General features: G+C 41.0%; 1 protein-coding gene across 1 annotated transcript in view; it reads right to left on the bottom strand.

Moving 5' to 3' along the window:
• Positions 1-22294, bottom strand: part of DNAH1 (dynein axonemal heavy chain 1) — a 799478-nt gene that overhangs the window by 369677 nt on the left and 407507 nt on the right. Inside the window, exons 37-40 of the mRNA XM_030205737.1 lie at positions 11585-11762; positions 7084-7278; positions 5133-5252; positions 1571-1729 (exon numbers count right to left, since the gene is read on the bottom strand). Coding sequence (XP_030061597.1) covers positions 1571-1729; positions 5133-5252; positions 7084-7278; positions 11585-11762 — 652 coding nt within the window. The remainder of the gene's footprint in view (positions 1-1570; positions 1730-5132; positions 5253-7083; positions 7279-11584; positions 11763-22294) is intronic.

Genomic DNA, 22294 nt, shown 5'->3' with positions numbered 1-22294 from the left:
TGAATAACGGAGTGTGAGGGTTGTGTTCAAGTCGTTATGGGTTCTCTTGGTAGGCTTTATTAAAGAGATAGGTTTTAAAGCTTTGCGGAAGCTATTTAATTCGTTGATCATTTTCAGGTGAGTTGGTAGTGCATTCCACATCTTCGTACTCATATAGGAAAAGCTAGACGCATGTGTGAGTTTGTACTTGACCCCTTTACAGCTGGGGAAGTGTAGGTTGAGAAAGGTGCGGGAAGATAGTTTAACATTTCTGGGTGGAAGGTCTACTAGGTCTAGCATGTAGGTCGGGGCATCTCCATGAATGATTTTATGAACAATCGTGCATATCTTGAACGTGGTACGTTCTTTCAGTGGGAGCCAGTGTAGGTTCTCTCTCAGGGGTTTTGCACTTTCATATTTTCTTTTTCCAAAAATGAGTCTGGCTATGGTATTCTGGGCCGTTTGGAGTTTTTTGATGGTCCATTCCTTACAGCCAGCATACAGTGAGTTGCAATAGTCCGGGTGACTTAGTACTAGGGATTGAACTAGGTTTCGGAAGATGGCTCTTGGGAAGAAAGGTTTTACTCTTTTGAGTTTCCACATGGAGTAGAACATTTTCTTCGTTGTATTCTTTAGGCACGAACCGGTCATTTTCAGCAGAACTAACCTGCAAATAGGTGGGAAAATGTGGGATACAAATGTAACAAATAATAATAATAACCAAAGTGCCGCTGAAAATGACTAGTTGGCCCTGAACAAGCGATTTAATTGGCCAGGAGCTGTTTCTGGCCAGTTTAATCGCATTGAATATCGACCCTGGTATGTCCAATTCAATTTCCAGTCTATTTTCAAAGAGATTCACTGAATGTGGATCCTTTTGTAGAATATTTATCATTCAGTACAGGAAACGACAGTTATTTGCTGGCATCTACAGTGGGAACAGCCAGTTTACAAACATACATATTCAGAAAAGGCGTGGTATCTCTCAGCAGCTTGCACTTGCAAGCACTAGTCCTTACACATGTAATTGCCAATTTTTACAACTTACACTTGTAATTGCCAAATTCAAAAAACTACATGTATAACAGTTGACAATTATAGAGAAAATGCTTAAAGTGTAATTTAACGCTTATATTTTTGGGGTCATTTTAAAAACCTGAAGGTTAAGTACAATTGCTCCCTCAACCACTCTTATAAAAGCTTGGCTGAAATAAGCAATTTGCTGATCCATATTTGTGTCTGGGAGGAGGTGAAAAAGCCAATGGGGAAATTTTAAAAAATATATATGCATTCTTTTGCAAAATCGGGAATGTATATAAAAATGTTTGGACTTGCCCTTTTGAATCTGTGCATCTCACAGCATATACACATTTAAATAGCGGGACTGTAAAATTAGCATTTACATATATATACATTTTACACATGTATATGCTACTAACTACATATGTACACGCTGTGCAACTGTACTAAAATGACTTCCTATACTTTGTAATATTTCTTCCTCCTGATAATATCTGGAAAGACCTAACTCCTCAAATTCCACCAACTAATATCATCTTCCCATAATAGTATCCTCCTTTTATATACTCACGTGCTCAATTTTCATCTTAGCTCGCAGCCAATTACTGAAAACTACGCGGCTGTCTGCATCTCCTGTCACACCAATGCTCCAGATCAGAGCAAAGATGGACCAGGGTTCAATCAGCTCTCCCAGCCGGCTCTGCTTCTCAGCAGTGATTTCTTTCGCACCCTGGGAACAAGCAAACATTATAAGATCAATCTTCTCCAAGATGCAGATGGGAATAAACTAACTTGTTGTGTTATGACAAAGAAGGATACAGGACAGGCTATAAGCTTCCAATATGGCATCCAATAATTACAGAAACAATTTCCCATCTCAGTTATTTAATTCTTTCAGTGCTAGGAGATATTAAAGAAATTAGGACATGTTCTTTGCCCATCTATCTTCTACATAGTAACATAGTAGATGATGGCAGAAAAAGACCTGCACAGTCCATCCAGTCTGCCCAACAATATAAACTCATATGTGCTACTTTTTGTGTATACCTGACCTTGATTTGTATCTGCCATTTTCAGGGCACAGACCGAAGAAGTCTGCCCAGCACTAGCCCCGCCTCCCAACCACTAGCCCTGCCTCCCACCACCAGCTCTGCCACCCAATCTCCGCTAAGCTTCTGAGGATCCATTCCTTCTGAACATGATTCCTTTATGTTTATCCCACACATTTTTGAATTCCGTTACCGCTTTCCTCTCCACCACCTCCCTCGGGAGGGCATTCCAAGTATCCACCACTCTCTCCGTGAAAAAATACTTCCTTACATTTTTCTTGAGTCTGCCCCTCTTCAATCTCATTTCATGTCCTCTAGTTCTATCACCTTCCCATCTCCGGAAAAGGTTTGTTTGCAGATTAATACCTTTCAAATATTTGAACGTCTGTATCATATCACCCCTGTTTCTCCTTCCTCCAGGGTATACGTGTTCAGGTCAGCAAGTCTCTCCTCATACATCTTGTAACGCAAATGCTTCTATCTCTACTCCCTCTGTTTATCTCCCAATGTCTGTCTGTGTCCTAACTCAGTTATGTTTTCACTCATGCTTTTGATCTCTCATCTCTGTTCCATTGTTTTCTGAATAGAAGTGCAGTTCATTAAGGCCCTCTTTTACTAAGGCGCACTCACGTTTTTAGCATGTGCTAAAATTGTAGGTGCGCTAAATGTTACAGACACCCATATGAATGTATTGGCGTCTTTAACATTTAGCGTGCCTACAATTTTAGCACGCACTAAAAACATGAGCACACCTTAGTAAAAGGGGGCCTTAGTATCTTTATGAGCTAAATGGTACCAGTTGTTTTTAAACCAAACTGATTGTTTTCATGTAGACTGTGAGGGGAGAGTTTTAGTCTCCCCTCATGAGCAGCATGTGTGGTAGCAGTTTTAGGCAGTGGGTTGATGGACATACATTAGATCTTTTTACTTTTCAGATGAAGTGATTATGTGGAGTTCTATAAAAAAAATTAAAGCCCATATTCGACTGATCAATTCAAGTTTAACTGAATATATAGTTACCTTCATTAAAACAGAGTTAGTAGGAGGTGATGGTACAACCTGTGGGGAAGGCTTTGGGGTAGAAGCTTTTGGAGATTACAGAGGAAGCGTACAGCAAGAGTGTGGGTATTCCATTTGGGCCAATCAATGAGGATATGGAATAAATTGTTGAAGGGGTTTTTCAAGGCTGCAAAAGTCATCTGGATCCTGATTGAGAGGAAGGCTACACTGTGGTTTGATGAGAGATTACAAGAATTAAAGCAGCAAATGTAGCAGGTGACTCATAAGTGAAAAAAAAAATCCCAATGAGCAACTCATCTAAGTCTTTCCTACCAAGCAGGTAGGTTTTAAAAGAAATCTATTTGGATGGCCAAATGACTGTAGGAATTATGAAAGACTGAAGGCACTGGTAACTGGTACAAAGAATTATTTGAGATAATAAAGGAGCTGGCAGAAGGGGACCCCAAGAGGCTCCCTAGTGAGGGTGATTTTGGAAACAAAATCTGTGGATATTGAGAGTTTTCTGGTAGCAGTGGCGTAGCGGGGGCGGCTGCCACCCAGGGCAGATCGCTGCTGCACCCCCCCCCCCCGGGTGCAGACCAACACGACACCCCCCCCCCCCTGGCATAGCGCCACCCTGACACGGTCCTCACCTGCCTACGAGTTCCATCCATCTGCAGCGCTGCTGTAAAGAAGAAATCGCTTCGTCGGCCCTTCCCTCACTCACTGTCTCCCGCCCTTGAGGAAATAGGAAGTTACGTCAGAGGGCGGGAGACAGTGAATGAGGGAAGGGCCGATGAAGCGATTTCTTCTTTACAGCAGCGCTGCAGATGGATGGAGCTCGTAGGCAGGTGGGGACCGTGTCGGGGGGGAGGCGCTGCGCCGGGGGGTGGGGGTGGACAGATGCACCCCCCCACCCATTGACACCCGGGGCGGACCGCCCCCACCACCCCGCCCTTGCTACGCCACTGTCTGGTAGAAGACAGTTTCGGAGAGAAACGGAGTGCCTCAACAGTCATTGATAGAAAGGTGATCAAAGATATTGCTAAGAGAATTGAAAAATGAACTTGTGGAACTATTGTTAGTAATATGTAATTTATCTTTAAAATCAAGCATGGTTCCAGAAGATTGGAGGATGGCTAATGTAATGCCGAGTTTTTAAAAAGTTTCCAGAGGTGATCCAGAAAATTATAGACCAGTGAGCCAGACGTCAGTGCCAGGCAAAATGGTAGAGACTATTATAAAGATCAAAATTACTGAGAATATTCAAAAGCATGGATTAATGAGATTTAGTGAAGGGAAATCTTGCTTCACCAATCTATTACATTTCTTTAAAGGGGTGAACAAACATGTGGATAAAGGTGAGAAAGTCGATATTGACCATTTTCAACCATTTAAATGACCATTTTCCTGCTACATGCTATTCTGTAAGTGCCCAAAAATGTGATGGTGGGTATTCAAATATGCAGAGTTTAGGTAGAGCACGGGTGGGGTGCACACTTACTACACATGTTCTTTAACAATCTAGGCCAAGACATTTTCACAAGCTCTATGGCTGATGTAAGTACTTGTGCCTAAAATATAGACACACATTTGACCTGATTGTTGTACAATAGGCTCCTTTGAAAAAGGCATGATCTTGGCACCTTAAAAGGCACTCCTTTATAGTACATAAGAACATAAGTGTTGCCATACTGGGACAGACCGAAGGTCTATCCAGTCCAGTATGCTGTTTCCAACAGTGGTCAATCCATGTCACAAGTTCCTGACAAGATCCCGGAAAAATAAAACAGATTTTATGCTGCTTATGCTAGAAATAAGCAGTAGATTTTCCCAAGTCCAATTTAATAATGGCTTATGGACTCATTCTGCATTGGTAGTTGTATTGAAATAGTAATTCTTACCATGATAGATATTACAGCTAATACTTACATTCTGCCTTCTCAGGCTGCATACTTCAAGGAAAACTCCAGTAGTAATAAAAAATAACTCTAATAACATAAGCACCAGTGGTTTATTTATGTATCCTATGATTAAAAAAAAGTTGATTGGAGGAACTGAAATGGAATTAGGAAGAAATCTCACCTCTTTAGGAATGAAAGGCATGAAAAAGCAGTCTAAGAGCTTGAGAAGGCTCATCACCAGATTGCTGTCTGTTGATGGGATTACTTCCTTCACTGACACACGTACAAAATTTATTGACTCCTATAAGAGGGAAACAAATTGGTGCTCATGATTTCTCCAATTATATACACCGTAGAAGGGAAGAGGAAATTGATGTTAAATTCCTGGAGCTTAATGCAAGCTCCAATGATCATAGTCCTCTTCATATTCTGCCATAATTACTTTTACCACTCTGTAAGATCAGTCAGCATGCCAGAACATGTTACATACATGTTAAATCTATACTAATCATACAGCAATTAATATTGGAACTCTCTCTTTTCAGTATTTCATTATACAATTTTCCTTGAGCTATGCTTATAGAATACAGCAAAATATCAACTAGAAGAAGATAAATAAAAAAACAAGTTGAAGGTAATACCTAATGCAATAGAGCTGTAACTAACTTTCAGGACTGTTCTCTCTTCATCAGGTCAGTGAGAAAACATAGCGTTAACAACAAACTTATACACGTGCTTTTTCTTAGGTACAGGCCCTTTCTATATATTAAGGCACTATCTTATACTATAGAAATGGTAGAGTTTGGCAAGGTCTATAGTCTAATCTCACTATTATCCCTGAGCTGCTTGATGAGTCTTACTTACATAGACAGCCCCCAACCATGACTTTCCCCTCCTCCCTTCTGCTGCCACCTCTTTCAAATACTTCTTATATAACTCTTGCGTTGCAAGGTAATAAGTACAGGGAAAAATTGACAATCTTAAATTACATGACCTCTGCAAATTTTCTAAGGACTCCAAAGTATTATCCATGAAAAAAAGAGTCATTATCACTAAAGGTTGTAGTAGTGTGCAGTGTCCAAACTGGGGACACAACTTTCATCATGAAATCCTAAAAGTCTTTGATCCTGTTTTACAAATTTAGATGCAGCCTCATCTGTGAATGGGCATAATTGTGGAAGAATCTTTCTCAAAGCAAATTCTATCTGAGTTACCACAGTCCAAACATCCTGTAAGCTAATTTTTGTCCCATGTATTCATTTATTTATATTTATTTACCGCCTTTTGAAGGAATTCACTCAAGGCCGTGTACAGTATGAATAAATCAAACATGAGCAATAGACAATTACAACATAACAGCAAGAAAGCTGTTTGTCGCTTAGCAATAGCTAGAAAAACTTTCTGACCTGCAGCCGATTTATTTAATGAACAGATGTATTTCTCCCTTCCCTGAGTGGCCCGTGAACCGAATCACTTCAAACTACACAATAACCTTGGCAATGGCAGGTAGAGTCTGCTTGCTGGGTTTGATGACTGTAGCTCTTCGGGGGGGTTAGAGGAGTTCAGACAAGGACAAACAAACACATGCGTCTGCTTTATTTATATATATATATATATATATATATATATATATATATATATATATATATATATATATATATCTAGAGAGAGAGAGAGAGAGATAGGGCTGCACATTATTTAGCATGCACTAATCATTAGCACACCTTGGTAAAAGGACCCCTTAAATGGGAAAATGGCTCTCTCGTCCATTACCATATATAGACTCTTTCAACTGTAAAGTTTTACAGACCCATCATCTCTGTTAGCCTCCTCCCCCTTCCTGTCACCAAACTTAGGTATATGCTAAAGGTCGCCTAAGACCTAAATAACTCTGTACTATTACTGCACAATATTTTTTCATTGACCTGATGAACAGGGGATCATTCTCAAAAGCTAGTCACAGATATATCAAGTTAGTTCAATCTAAAGACATCACCTAAAATTTGCTTGTTGACCCTTATTACCATATGGACACCTTACAGAATGTTTGTTGGCTTTGGAGAGAAAGACACAGAAGTGCACAAGGAATGGGAATTAATGGGAGCATTATGAAATCATTTTCTTGCACGTACGTGCAGAAATTGAGTGAAGAAGGACTCTAGTTGCTGTTTGAATGGCTTCATGATGGCTGGGATCTGGTTCAGCCAGCATTCTGTGAAGGGTGTAAGTCCCAAGATGCTAGGTTCTAGGTATACCATTCCACAGCGAGAAACAGTAGCAGGGGAAGCCACTGCCAGGTCCTGAACTTCAAACATCATTGTCATTGCCTAGGATGCAGAAACAAGAACATAAAAATCTTCAGTACATAACCCTGACCAAAAAGGCATATGTAAGTGGCATTCACATAGGCAGGGCATGGGCGGTGCTGCCAATCTTTTTGTTCCTTTTCTTTTTCTAGCCTGCTTGCCCACATTAATAGTCTCCTTCTAACAAAGGCTTTAAACTAGGGCTGCATTTCGATTCAAATTTTTAATCGTGACTAATTACGTAATTAAAGGTAGAGCATATCCAGCAGTCCATTGGGTGGGTGAGGTGGGGGGGGGGGGGAGAAACAGGGATGAACTGGTGGGGGGGGGGGCACACATTTCCTCTCCCTCCCCACCCCGCCATCACTCATTCTCTCTCTCTCATATGTGGCCCCCATGCCTAAAGCCATTCTCTCTCTCTCATATGTGTTCCCCTGTGCCTTCACCCATTCTCTCTCTCTCTCTCTCTCTCATATGTGCCCCCCTGTGTTTTCACCCATTCTCTCTCTCTCATATGTTCCCCCATGCCTTCACTAATTCTCTCTCTCATATGTGTTCCTGTGTCTTCACCCGTTCTCTCTTTCTCAAATGTGCCTCTCCTCCCCTTCCATGGTTCTTTCTCAACGGCCACCCGCACGCATGGTCAGTCCAGCATCTCCCTCTCCCTTTCCGGACTGCCAGCGGTTGTCTCTCCCCCTCTCCCCCCACCTTTTCTTTCTCAGTAAATTCTCACTCTGTAGCAGCAGCCATATTGAAACACTGCTTCGGCCTGCACCAGGCCTTTCCTTCCATTCCACTCAAATCTATGGTAGCATCTCAAACAATGTCCTTTCTGGATTTGCATCAAAGCCTACATAGTTCTCAATACGGTTTCATAGTACCAAATTCTTACATGTTACAGTGGTGACACTGTAGATCACACCCTGTTGACAAACAAATTAATAACTGGCACATTAATTGTAATTAACGTGCAGTCCTACTTGAGGCACTTTATAGCTATCCCATACTCCCAAAGAAATACCCTCCAACATACTGAATTGAAAATATTTTGGGATAGCCTTATTAAAATCCTGCAATCCCTCCTCTTGGTCTAATATATTTTCATTACGCTGCCAGAATTGTCATTTTTGGCCATTGCTTGCCCCCCTAAAACCAATCCAAGTTGTGGATGATCAGATCAGAGTGTTGTTTCAATTCCTACATCTGTAATCTGATGTAATAAGTCACTATCCATAAAAATATAATCAGTGTAAGAATGTGAGCCATGAAGGTCAGAGAAGAAAGTAAATTATCAAGTGTACATATGAACAGTTCTCTATATATCAATAACTCCCATATTTACTATTTATTTATAGCATTTTTATCTCACATTTTCCAACTAGTGTTGTTTCAATGTGGCTTACGTGGAACTTAGGAATACAATAAGATAGGGGATCTGAATTACATAGAATCCAAGTGGCTTCTATGGGGGAGAAGTGAGGCAGGAGGAAATATAAAGGACAAGGGAAGGACAGCAGGGAGGGGAGGTGGATCTATTAGTGGAAGCTAATGAGGGGTTGTAACCAGGCAAGGGATGGAGGGGACATTGCTAAGTAAGAGTGATGACTATTCATAGCTGATTCAAAGTGGAGCTTTGTAGAAGGAATTTTTGAAGAAGTGGGCCTTTAGTCATTTATGAAAGATTAGATAAGTATCTAGGCTCCTCAATGCTTTAGGGAGTGCATTCCAGCTCTTCATGCATAGGTAGCTGAAGTCTGATAAGTAAACTGTCTTGTATCGTACACCCTGGCAGTTGGGGAAGTGGAGTGTGAGACAGCTTTGTGCTCCCGTGTGTATGTTGCATAGCGGTAGGCTTATTAGGTTTGACATGTAAACTGGAGCCAGGCTGAAGAAAATTCTGTATGCTAGTGTACAGAGCTTGAAAGCTATCCTTGCTGCACAGGGACAAGTGCAAGGTTTGAAGCAGTGGGCTGGCTCTTTCAAAGCATGGTTTTCCAAAGATCAGTTGGGCAGTGGTGTTTTGTGCCATTTGAAGGTTTTTTGGGTTTTTTTTTTAAAATAATTGAATCTTTGCAGCCAGCATAGACACCATTACAGTAGTCAATGTGTGCAAAGGTTAGGGTTTGTATAAGCATCCAGAAAACTTCTCTTGGAAAGCAGCTCCTGATGCACCTTAGTTTCCACAGTGTATGGAATATTTTGGTTATAGTATTTGTTTCTGTTTCGAAGGACAGGTTTTTCAGGTTCTCTGCTATTGGGTAGATGGTCCCGTCAAAGGTAATATTGGAGAAGGCCTCCTTGCAGTAACTGGATGTGAGCACTAAGAATTGAGTCTTGTCTCTGTTGAGTTTGAATGCTGTGGTCCAGAATTCTAAGGTATTCAGTCCTTGAGTTATTAAGGTGTTTATTTCTGATGTGTCTTGGTTAAATGGTATATATATAGATACATCATCAACATAAATGAATGGGTTGAAGCCATGCTTTGATAATGTCCTTGCCAGTGGGATCATCATTATGTTGAACTGTGCGGGTGAGATCGGTGAGCTTTGCGGTACCCCACAGTCTGCCTTCCATGGGGGGAGGGAGAGTATGTACCTGGTAGGATCTTGATGTTAGGACCCTTTAAACCACTGTAGTACCACGCCCGTCCCGCCTTTGCTACGCCTCCGCCACGCCCCTTGAACTTTGGAAGTCCTTATGACGGACTGCAGTTGGAGACGTCCAAAATCGGGTTTTGATTATACCAATTTGGAAGTCTCTGGGAGAAGGACGTCCATCTTCCAATTTATGTCGAAAGATGGACTTCCTTCTCTTTCGAAAATTAGCCTGATAAGAAACCACCATCTTTTATTTTAAATTTTTTTTGCTGCTATATAATTATGAATGCAAATATAAATAACCAAGCAAAACCTTGCTTGTACAGAAAAGTGATTAAATCCATACACATAAAGTAAAAATAAAAAAAATCTTACAGGAAAATCAACCAGAAACATCTCTGAATAAGGATTTAACAACTAAAGTCTGCCATATATTGGGGATGAAATCAGTCGCTTAAGCTAAGGAAATATTTATTTATTTATGGCATTTATATCCCACATTATTCCCACCCATGGGCAGGCTCAATGTGACGTACAATAGTCTATTAAATAATAATATTACAAAATACAGTAATTAGAGTCGTAATAGGGAAAGAGGAACAGCAGGAGGGAGCAGGAGAGAGGGGAAGGTGACAATTTGTCGCTGTGGCAGCCATGGTTCAGAAGGATGAGGCACCAGGAGGGCTCACGGCATATGCTCTACCGAAAAGGAAGGTCCTAATATCAGTCCTAATATCTAATTGAAAGAACAAAAAAGGACAAAGTAGATGAGTGCAGCTTAATTCTCCAGTAATATTTAAGCCAATCTATAAATCAAATCTTAAAGGTGGTTTGTACTAAGCTGAACCAACCTTCCTATTAGCAGCCAGGAAACTAGATAGCTAAACAGAACAGAAAAAAACATACTTGATAGACATTACATTTTTTTTTTTTGGTTACATTTGTACCCCGCGCTTTCCCACTCATGGCAGGCTCAATGCGGCGGGCAATGGAGGGTTAAGTGACTTGCCCAGAGTCACAAGGAGCTGCCTGTGCCAGGAATCGAACTCAGTTCCTCAGGACCAAAGTCCACCACCCTAACCACTAGGCCACTCCTCCACATTTGCAAGGAAATGTTAAATAGAAAAGCACTCCTAACTGGAGAATTGCAGGTCTCATCAATAAACAGTGTCTTCTTATTATGTGCATTTGTACCGTTGGACCTTTCCACTCTAGCCCAAATTTTCAAAGAGGAACTATTTATATATTGCATTTGTATCCCACATTTTCCCACCATATTGCAGGTTCAATGTGGTTTACATATTGCTAAAAAGGCGGTTACAAAATTTAGATTTGTAGAAGTCTAGTACATAATACAGAAGTACAATAAACGCTTAGGTTGATATATTAGCATATTTTGAGAGACGTTAATATTTTTGTTTTCCATTTCTGAACTTTTCATGATGTATGGTGGTGTGGGATTAGGCAGATCCAGGGGGAAAAGACTTCTTGAAAAGATGTGTTTTCATGTTTTTTTCTGAACTGTAGGTAGTTTTCTGTGAGTTTCAGGTCTTTGGGTAGTGAGTTCCAAAGTTGTGTGCCTATAAAGCAGAGGCTCATGGCATGTGAAGATTTGCATTTTATACCTTTGCAATTGGGGAAGTGAAGGGTTAGGTTGGTTCACACCAGAGAAACAGAAGCATACACATATAAATGCCTCCTTCTCTTGCAAGTTCACTCTTAGAACTAACCTCAGATAGTTTAATAATCTCTCCTGAGCTCAGACACAGCTTTTTATTGTCATCCAGCACTGTGTTCATATTCTCAATCCAGACTGCATCAACTGGTCCATCAAACATGTACCATTTCTTATCCGAATCAGTGGCCACAGCACCCGTACGAATAAGTGATGAAAGAATCCCATCTGTCCTAATATCACGAAAAAGATAAAGAGAAGAACAGCTCAGAGAAGTCATTGCATCTCAAGTTATACTGCTCACTTTGGACTTTTTATTACAATACAAATATGCTAAAATTACCATGAACCAGTATACACCCTTTCAAGCAGGACTTCCCCAAACTATCTTATTGATGCCCCCCCCCCCCCCCCAGTTAGACAGGTTTATAGGATATCCACAAGAAATATGCATGGCATACATTTTTCTATACTGGGGATAAGAACATAATATAAAATAATCTATGGTGGGTCATACCAAAGGTCCATCAAGCCCAACATCCTGTCTCTGACAATACCCAGACCAGGTCAGTAGGATGTTCCCAGCAGATACAAATGCAGTGTTTTTCAACCGGTGTGCCACACACATTGGTGTACCGCGGCGGCTGCCCAGGTATGCCATGGGAATTGGGCCACCTTAATTTGTGTGGAATGGAGTGTATATTTTATGTTTTCTTGTCTCTAATGGTCGGCGGACTATTTGTGGGGATGGGAGCAAGAGAAGGTAAATGCTGGACTATTTGTGAAGGTGGGGGAAAGAGAAGGCAAAATGCTGAACCATGTGTGGGGATGCGAGGAGAAGAAGGTAAAATGCTGGCTTACATATGGGGGTAGGTAGGGGTGCTTTGACAATTTTAGGGACACTTTTACAGAGTGACGGTAAACCCAATGCGGGCTTACCACTCACTCTTCTGGGACTACCGCTGACCCAACGCAGCCGCCAGTGGTAGTCCCACCTCAGCACGCACCATTTCCGGGGAAAAAAAGAAAACCCCGGAAATGACTTGTGTGACGACAACCCAGCGGTAATCAGGCATCGCTGCATGTTGCCCGGTTACCATCAGGTTAGCGCAGGAGCTCTTATCACCACCTCAATGGATGGTAGGTGGTAAGGGCTCCCTGCCAAATGGCCATGCAGTAAGAGTTATCTCACTGCGTGGCCATTTTTTTGGCTTTTACCGACTGCAGAAAAAACAGCCCTGGCGCGCGGGAAAAATGGCCCCCATCAGTAGCACAGGGTCCTTTTTTCCACAGCTTGGTAAAAAGACCCCTTAGCACTGTGTAAATGTGCCATGAGACGAAAAAGGTTGAAAACCTTTGTACAAATGAACAGACCTATTTTTTGAAGTTCCCTCCCAACTGTTGCATTCTGAGGTTTATTTGGCTAATTGTTTATGGACTTTTCCTCTAGGAATTTGTTCAACCCCCTTTTTTTTATGTCTCAACACTTGTATTGATGATACTGCAAAAGGTTTAACAATAATTCCTCATAAATTTAAGTAACACAATATAGGCATAGGTATGTGAAAACAATACAACCATAGAACTTATCATCGATTCCCTCCCCCCCCTTCTCCTTCCCCATTCATGCCCCTCCCCCCTTCCCTCCCACTCTCCCCCTAATTAACCACTTTTAAATCCAGCTACATTAGATGTCTTGACCACATCCTCTAGCAATATTTCACAGCTTGAATGTTCGTTGAGTGAAAAAATACTTACTCCAATTTGTTTTAAATCTGCTACCTGACATCACCGAGGAGGAAACCGCTCGTCTTCTTTCCTCCTCGAAATGCACCACCTGTTCCTCTGATCCCATCCCCACCAACTTACTTAACACCATCTCTCATACTTTCACCCCCTCCATTTGTCATATACTCAACCTCTCTCTCTCCACTGCAACTGTGCCTGACACCTTCAAGCACGCCGTAGTCACACCTCTCCTCAAAAAACCATCACTTGACCCTACCTGTCCCTCCAAATACCGCCCCATCTCCCTTCCTCTCCAAAATACTTGAGCGTGCCGTTCACAGCCGCTGCCTTGATTTTCTCTCCTCTCATGCCATCCTCGATCCACTTCAATCCGGTTTTCGCCGTCTACACTCGACAGAAACAGCACTCTTTAAAGTCTGTAATGACCTGTTCCTTGCCAAATCCAGAGGCCACTACTCCATCCTCATCCTCCTCGATCTATCCGCCGCTTTTGACACTGTCAATCATGATTTACTTCTTGCCACACTGTCCTCATTTGGGTTCCAGGGCTCTGTCCTCTCCTGGTTCTCCTCCTATCTCTCCCACTGCACCTTCAGAGTTCACTCTCATGGATCTTCCTCCACCCCCATCCCGCTATCTGTTGGTGTTCCCCAGGGATCTGTCCTTGAACCCCTTCTCTTCTCAATCTACACCTCTTCCCTGGGCTCCCTGATCTCATCTCATGGCTTCCAGTATCATCTTTATGCTGATGACACCCAGCTGTATCTCTCCACACCACACATCACTGCGGAGACCCAGGCAAAGGTATCGGCCTGCTTATCCAACATTGCTGCCTGGATGTCCAACCGCCACCTGAAACTGAACATGTCCAAGACCGAGCTCATCGTTTTTCCACCAAAACCCACTTCGCCTCTTCCTCCACTTTCTATCTCAGTTGATAACACCCTCATCCTCCCCGTCTCATCTGCCCGCAACCTCGGAGTCATCTTCGACTCCTCCCTCTCCTTCTCTGCACATATCCAGCTGATAGCCAAGACCTGTTGCTTCTTCCTCTTTAACATCAGCAAAATTCGCCCTTTCCTCTCTGAGCACACCACCCGAACTCTCGTCCATGCTCTCATTACCTCTCGCCTTACTCCTCACTGGCCTCCCACTTAGCCATCTATCCCCCCTTCAATCCGTTCAGAACTCTGCTGCACGTCTTATATTCCGCCAGAACCGATATACTCATATCACCCCTCTCCTCAGGTCACTTCACTGGCTTCCGATCAGAAACCGCATTCAGTTCAAGCTTCTCCTTCTTACCTACAAATGCACTCAGTCTGCTGCCCCTCACTACCTCTCTACTCTCATCTCCCCTTAGATTCCCGCCCGAAACCTCCGTTCACAGGACAAATCCCTCCTCCCAGTACCCTTCTCCACCTCCGCCAACTCCAGGCTCCGCTCATTCTGCCTCGCCTCACCTATGCTTGGAACAAACTTCCTGAGCCCTTACGCCAAGCCCCCTCCCTGCCCATCTTCAAGTCTTTGCTTAAAGCCCATCTCTTCAATGCTGCTTTCGGCACCTAACTCTTATCTTTCAGGTAATCTAGACTGCCCCAATTTGACTGCCCCTATCGGACTGACTGTTCACTTGTCCTTTATATTGTAAGCTCTTTGAGCAGGAACTGTCCTTCTATGTTAAATTGTACAGCGCTGCGTAACCCTAGTAACGCTTTAGAAATGTTAAGTAGTAGTAGTAGTTTCATGGAGTATCCCCTAATCCTTCTACAGTCTGAAGCAAGGCATCAGTAACCACATGTTGCATCCTGCAGTCATCTGTTGTCTAAGCTGAAAAGCCGTAACCTGTTCAGTCTCCCTATCATTTTATCCTTCTCTGTACTTTTATTTTATTTATGCTATATCTTGTGGAGTGACCAAAACTGACACTATATTCAGTTACACCTTAGATGGAGTTACACTTTGTAACAGTAGTAGTAGATGATGATGACGACAGAAAAGACCTAAATGGTCTATCCAGTCTACCCAACAGTCACACTCATTACTAATTCATGATTAAACCAACAATGAATGTGGTATGAAATATTTGATCCTGGTCTTTCTTTACCATTTCTGGGACATAAACTGTAGAAGTCCACCCGGCACAGTTCTTAAGTTCTAATTACTATAGTTGCTGTCGAAGCCCACTCCAGCCTACCCCAACCTGTCCTGCCATATACAGGACACGGACTGTAGAAGTCTGCCAGAAAAAATGTGAAAACTTGGCTTTTTTGAAAGATTAATGTTTTATATGTTGTGTGCTAATTGTTTTTTTTAATTATTTGTTATTGTTGATGTCTGTAACCCGTCTTGAACCTAATGTTATAGGGCTTTTTTGGGATATAAGACCTTAATAGCATAGCATAAGATTGGCCTTAATTCTTCACAGCTAGATTTGCCATCTAAGGATCTCAACATGCATGAGGTCTTTTAAGGTTTGTTATCTATACAGACAGAACCTGGAATACTCTCTCCATTTATCCTTTCTAAGTCCATCCCTCTTCCAACCCCTCACTATACACTCTTCCTTACTAAACATCATACTATTCCCAATACACACCCTCTTCCCACTCCCTACCTTGCTCAACTAACTTACCCACATCCAATTGACCACCTCTTTATTCACTATATTACGGCTGTATCCATTCTATGTTACTTTGTAAACCTGAAATACTATGTAAGTCGCACTGAACCTGCTAATAAGCGGGAAAGTGCGGGGTATAAGCATTACAAATAAATACCATCCATTTTCTAATTACGATTCAACACCTTTTTGAATTCCATCATCGTTTTTGTCTCCACCACTTCCCTCAGGAGGGCATTCCAGGCATCGACCACTCTCTCATAAGAGCATAAGTACATAAGTATTGCCATACTGGGAAAGACCAAAAGTCCATCAAGCCCAGCATCCTGTTTCCAACAGTGGCCAATCCAGGTCACAAATACATGGCAAGATCCCAAAAAAGTACAAAACATTTTATACTGCTTATCCCAGAAATACTGGATTTTCCCCAAGTCCATTTAATAACGGTCTATGGACTTTTCCTTTAGGAAGCTGTCCAAACCTTTTTTAAACTCCGCTAAGCTAACCGCCTTTACCACATTCTCTGGCAATGAATTCCAGAGTTTAATTACATGTTGAGTGAAGAAACATTTCCTCCGATTCATTTTAAATTTAATACATTCTAGCTTCATCGCATGAAAAGCATAGTAAAATAGTACATGACTGCAGATAAAGACCTGTACGGTCCATCCAGTCTGCCCAACAAGATAAACTCCTAGCATAAGGTATGATGTGATACTACAGATATATATAACTGATCTTGGATTTGTCCTGCCATTTTCAGGGTTTAGAACGTAGAAGTCTGCCCGGCACTGTCCTTGTTCTCCAACTTCTGAAGTTGTCATCGAAGCCTCACTCCAGCCTATCCAAATCTGTTCAGCCATGATCAGTGAACAGACCACAGAAGTCTGCCCAGCACTGGCTTCCCAATTACTGATGGTGCCACCTAATCTCTGCTGAGCTTCTTTGGAATCATTCCTTCTAAACAGGATTCCTTTGTGTTTATCCAATGCATTTTTGAATTTCATTACCGTTTTCATCTCCACCACCTCCAGTGGGAGGGAATTCCAGGCATCCACAACCCTCTTTGTGAAAAAGTACATCCTCTCCCCTGCAGCCTCAATTCATGTCCTCTAGTTCTATCACCTTCTCGTCTCTGAAAAAGGTTTGTTTGTAGATTAATATCTTACAAGTATTTAAATGATATTAATAACTTTCAAGTATTCTCTGTGAAGAATTTCCTGACATTACTCCTAAGTCTACCAATTTGCAACCTCAACTTATGCCCTCTAGTTTTACCATTTCCTCTTTTTTGGAAAATATTTGTTTCTATATTAATACCTTACAAATATTTAAATGATATTAATACCTTTCAAGTATCCTTCTGTTTTATTATCCATTCTTTCTGAATAATTCCTAACATTCTATTTGCTTTTTGATTGCAGCTGCACACTTTGCTGAGGATTGCAAGGTATTACCTACTTTGACTTCAAGATCGTGTTACTGGGTGGTGACGCCAAATGTGGAACCTATCATGTTGTAAGTATAGTTAGTATTGTTTTTAGTATTGTTTTCCACTATGCGCATCACTTTCCAGTTGTCTATATTACATTTTATCTGTCATTTAAACACTCACTTCACCACTCTGGTGAGATCATTCTGCTTGAATTTTAGCTACTTTGAATAATTTTATGTAATCTCCAGATTTGATTGTTTACTCACTGCTTCCTTTTCCAGATCACTAATGAAAATGTCAAACGATACTGGCTTCAAAACAGACCTCTAAGGCACTCTACTATTTTCCATTGGGAAAACTGACCATTTAACCCTACTCTTTGCTCCTATCTTTTAACCAGTTGGTGATCTATAGGAAGACTTTTTTAATTTCCTAAAGAGCATCTCAGGTAAGAGTTTATCAAATGCTATATCAGCTGGTTCTTTATCCACTTGTTTGTTTATGTTTCAAAGAATGCTAATAGGCATAATCTCCCATTTCGAGATCGTTTCAAATTTATTAAGAACTTGCTACCCCACCCATTGGGTGTGCCAGCTGGGCAGCTTACAGACTACATAGTAGAAGAGAAGGCAGAGAATGCAAAAAGAACACACACACATATGAAAACATAGACAGAAGGGAAGGGGGGTGAACTACAATATCGTGAAAGACTCACACCAATTTCTCCTTGAATGGGACAACAAATGCAGAATCGTGCTAGACAACATAGCACCGCTTCATACTAGAACCTCACACAGAAAAAAACTTAATACCTTGGTTTAATAAAGAACTAAAAGAACTAAAGACACAAGTCAGAAGATTAGAGAGAGCTTGGAATAAGAAACACGACACCTCCACATTTAACAACTGGAAACAACTACAAAGAAAATACAAATAAACCATTAGACAAACCAAAAGAAAATTTTATAAAACTAAAATCGGACCAAACTACAGAGATACACATAAACCCTTCCTACTCGTAAACAAACTACTAGATACCACACCGATTACTATTAACAACACAGACACTCCATCAGTAACCAATCTTGCAAACTACTTCAAAGAGAAAATCATAAAGCTATGACTCATGATTTATTTATTTACTTACAGCACTTATATCCCACAATTTCCCACCCAAGGGTAGGCCCAATGTGGCTTACAACAATCTACATAATCATACAGCAAGCAAGATCAAAACAGTTAATGTTCTAGAAGTATAATGGGAAAGGACAGAAGCAAGATGAAGAAAAAGAGAACAACAGACTATGTAAATCTTCTTGAATGTCTCGACCCAATACCCGGGGAATCCCCAGCAGACCGATCATGAACCAATTTTGACATACTATCGAGCAACAGTATCTCCCAATCACTTGGAAAATATGCCAAGTCGCAATGCAAACTAGACATCTGCCCTATCAGTCTTATAAAATCTGCTCCTCAACAATTCATAACAGGAAGATGGCGGCACGTAGTTGAGCGAGCTCTGCACCGCTCAGAAATCGGCGCTTAGGAAAAAGTGAATCCTCTAAGTTATGCCACATATTAAAAGAAGGATATAGTCCGGGGGGAAGCCTCGACAACCCGGACTTCCTCACCGCATCAGGCCTCGCGAACTCCCATCCAAAATACCGAGAGGAGCCCGGCAGTCCCCCAGGAAGGGGAAACCCTGGAGGATTTGGGTTTAGATGTCACGCTGTCTCCTCCGGCACTCGATCCACCGCCCCACCCGGAAGGACGCCAAAGCCAGAAAGGACCCCTGGAGACCGAAGTAGTTATCACGGGGGCCTTGTTCGAAAGCGCTGGAAAGGCGCAACCTGAGGAGATGCAAAGGCCAGTGGGCCCGAGCACTGAATGGAAGCAAATAAGAACTGTTCCTGGGACGGTGTCGTTGGAAAACGTTTGGACAGTTCTCCAACAGTTGGCGGTTACCGTTGAGAAATCTATAAAAGAACTTTCCTTCCTAGTGAGTACTATGAATAATTTTTCTGAGTCTTTGGCTGATATTAAAAAGGAATTTACTATTCAAACAACGAAGCTTAATCAGGATGTGAAAAAGCTGCAAGATTTATCCTCAGCGTTAATAAAAGATAAAACTATAATAACTAGTAAGATTAATCAAATTGAAAATTACAATCGGAGATTAAATTTGCGCATATTAAATTTTCCGAGGGAAAATGGAATACCACCTTTGGATGCATTTAAAAAATACTTAGTTGAAGTTTTACAATTTTCCTCAGACTTGTTACCTCCAATAAATAAAATCTACTATATAAGAAATAAATCTTCTGGTATATCTACAACCAATGAGGCGCAAACAGCTCTAAATGTATCCGACCTGCTTGAAACTACTTTATCAGAACAATCAGAAAGAATGACTTTAGTGGTTCAATTTGTTTTTCAGCAGGATGTGGATGCTGTTAAAAGAATATACTTTCGTAAAATGAATGAACTATTCTGTGGTAAAACTGTACGCATTTTTCAAGATGTTACAAAACAGAAACAAGAAATTAGAAAGTTGTTTTTGAGTATGAGAAAGGAGACACAAGATTTGGGTGCTTCCTTTTTTGAATTATCCTAGTAAATGTACCATTAAATATCAAGGTTTAAAATATACTTTCTTTCAGCCAGAGCAGTTAAGAGTTTTTCTTGATTCTAGGAAGATATAAATCCCTATGGTTATTCCCTAACTGATTGAGTTAAAGAATTGATGGATGGAAAGATCGTGCTAAGCCTATCTATTTGTTATAATTTTCCTTTTCTTTTAGATTTAACCACATTATTTTCATGCATGCCCCCTCTTTAAAGTTTTTTATGATATAAAAAAGACAATTATTGTAATCTTGTATTACTGTATTTAAGTGGAAGATGTAATTCTACAAAATATTTTCTTGTCTGTTTTTCTGAAGCAAGATTATCTTGTAATGTAAAATTTTGAAATTATAAATAAAAAAAACAAAAACAAAAAACAATTCATAACAGACCTCACGAAGCACCTAAACTACATGCTACAAAATGGTCTCTTCCCTAATGACAAAGGAAACATTCTACTCACCCCTCTACCTAAAGATGCAAAGAAAAGAACAAATGACCTAACCAATTATCGCCCAGTAACATCTATCCCACTAATAACCAAACTCATGTAAGGTGTAGTGACGAAACAACTTACGGACTACTTAAATAAATACTAAATTCTACATGAGTCACAATCAGGATTCCGTTCGAACCACAGTACTGAAACTGTACTAGTGACTTTAATGAACTCATTTAAACAAACAATTGCAACTGGAAATAACATACTCCTCCTACAATTCGACATGTCCAGTGCCTTCGACATGGTCAACCATGGAATACTACTAAATATTCTTGAATACTTTGGAGTTGGAGGTAACGTTCTCAACTGGTTCAGAGGATTCCTAACCACAAGATCATACCAAGTAATCGCGAAAGGGGATATTTCAGCCCCACGGACTCCGGAATGTGGAGTTCCCCAAGGATCCCCCCTTTCACTAACCCTCTTCAACCTATTGATGATACCTTTAGCCAAGTTACTGGCCAATCATAATCTCAATCCCTACATATATGCAGACGATGTCATGATATATATCCCGTTCAAACATGATCTAAAGGAAATCACCAACGAGATCAATCAAAGCTTCCAAATCATGCACTCCTGGGCTGATGCATTCCAGCTAAAACTCAATGCAGAAAAAACACAATGCCTCATACTCACTTCTCAACACAATACAAGTAACTTCTCCACCATAGCCACACCAAACTTTTCTCTTCCAGTCTCAAACAATCTGAAAATTCTGGGAGTCACCATTGACAGAAACCTCACACATGAAACCCACGTGAAGAATACAACGAAAAAAATGTTCCATTCCATGTGGAAACTCAAACGAGTAAAACCTTTCTTCCCGAGATCCATTTTCCGTAACTTGGTACAATCAATGGTGCTGAGTCACTTGGACTACTGCAATGCACTATACGCCAGTTGCAAAGAACAAATTATCAAGAAACTTCAAATAGCCCAGAATACCGCAGCCAGACTCATATTTGGTAAAACAAAATATGAAAGTGTGAAACCCCTAGACTACACTGGCTCCCACTTAAAGAACGTATCGCGTTTAAGATCTGCACGATTGTCCACAAAATCATCCATGGAGATGCCCTGAGATACATGCAAGACCTCGTGGACCTACCTCCTAGAAATGCTAACAAATTCCTCAATCTACATTTCCCCAACTGCAAAGGAATAAAATACAAACTAACACACGCGACTAGCTTCTCCTACATGAGCACGCAGTTATGGAATGCACTACCAACTGATCTGAAAATGATCAACGACATAACTAGCTTTCGTAAATCTCTGAAAACCCATTTCTTCAACAAGGCCTACAATGGGAACCCATAGCTTAATTATAACACCTCACCACCTCACCCTATTCTATTAACTATCTTTCTATAACTCTGTTTAGATCTTTTTCCTCATCCATGAATTTGTTATAACACCAATTGTATCTATCTCCTGGAATGGCGATGCCATAACAGGTTTTTGTAAGCCACATTGAGCCTGCAAATAGGTGGGAAAATGTGGGATACAAATGCAATAAATAAAATAAAAAAAGGGATAGAAATACACATTAGGTAAGGGAGTCTCCGAGGATCCAAAAATGACAGTAGCGGTGGTCAGTGAAATGCTTCCTGGAAAAGAAACGTTTTTAGATCAACTTTAAAGCCCTCCAGGACTGTTTGTTTTTTGAGATATTCCAGAAGCTGGTACCAGAGCTCAGGATCTTGTACTGAAAAAATATAGCACCTTATTTTTGCATGGGTGACTTCATGAACTGAAGGGACAACTATGCGGTGTTGGATCAAGGAATGAAGGGCATAAGTCGGGACAAGGCGGAGAGGAAACA

Source organism: Microcaecilia unicolor, chromosome 6, assembly GCF_901765095.1.
Source record: "Microcaecilia unicolor chromosome 6, aMicUni1.1, whole genome shotgun sequence".
Lineage (NCBI taxonomy): Eukaryota > Metazoa > Chordata > Amphibia > Gymnophiona > Siphonopidae > Microcaecilia > Microcaecilia unicolor.
Note: the sequence above shows the minus strand (reverse complement) of the source record. Positions and strands in the feature narration are given on the sequence as shown.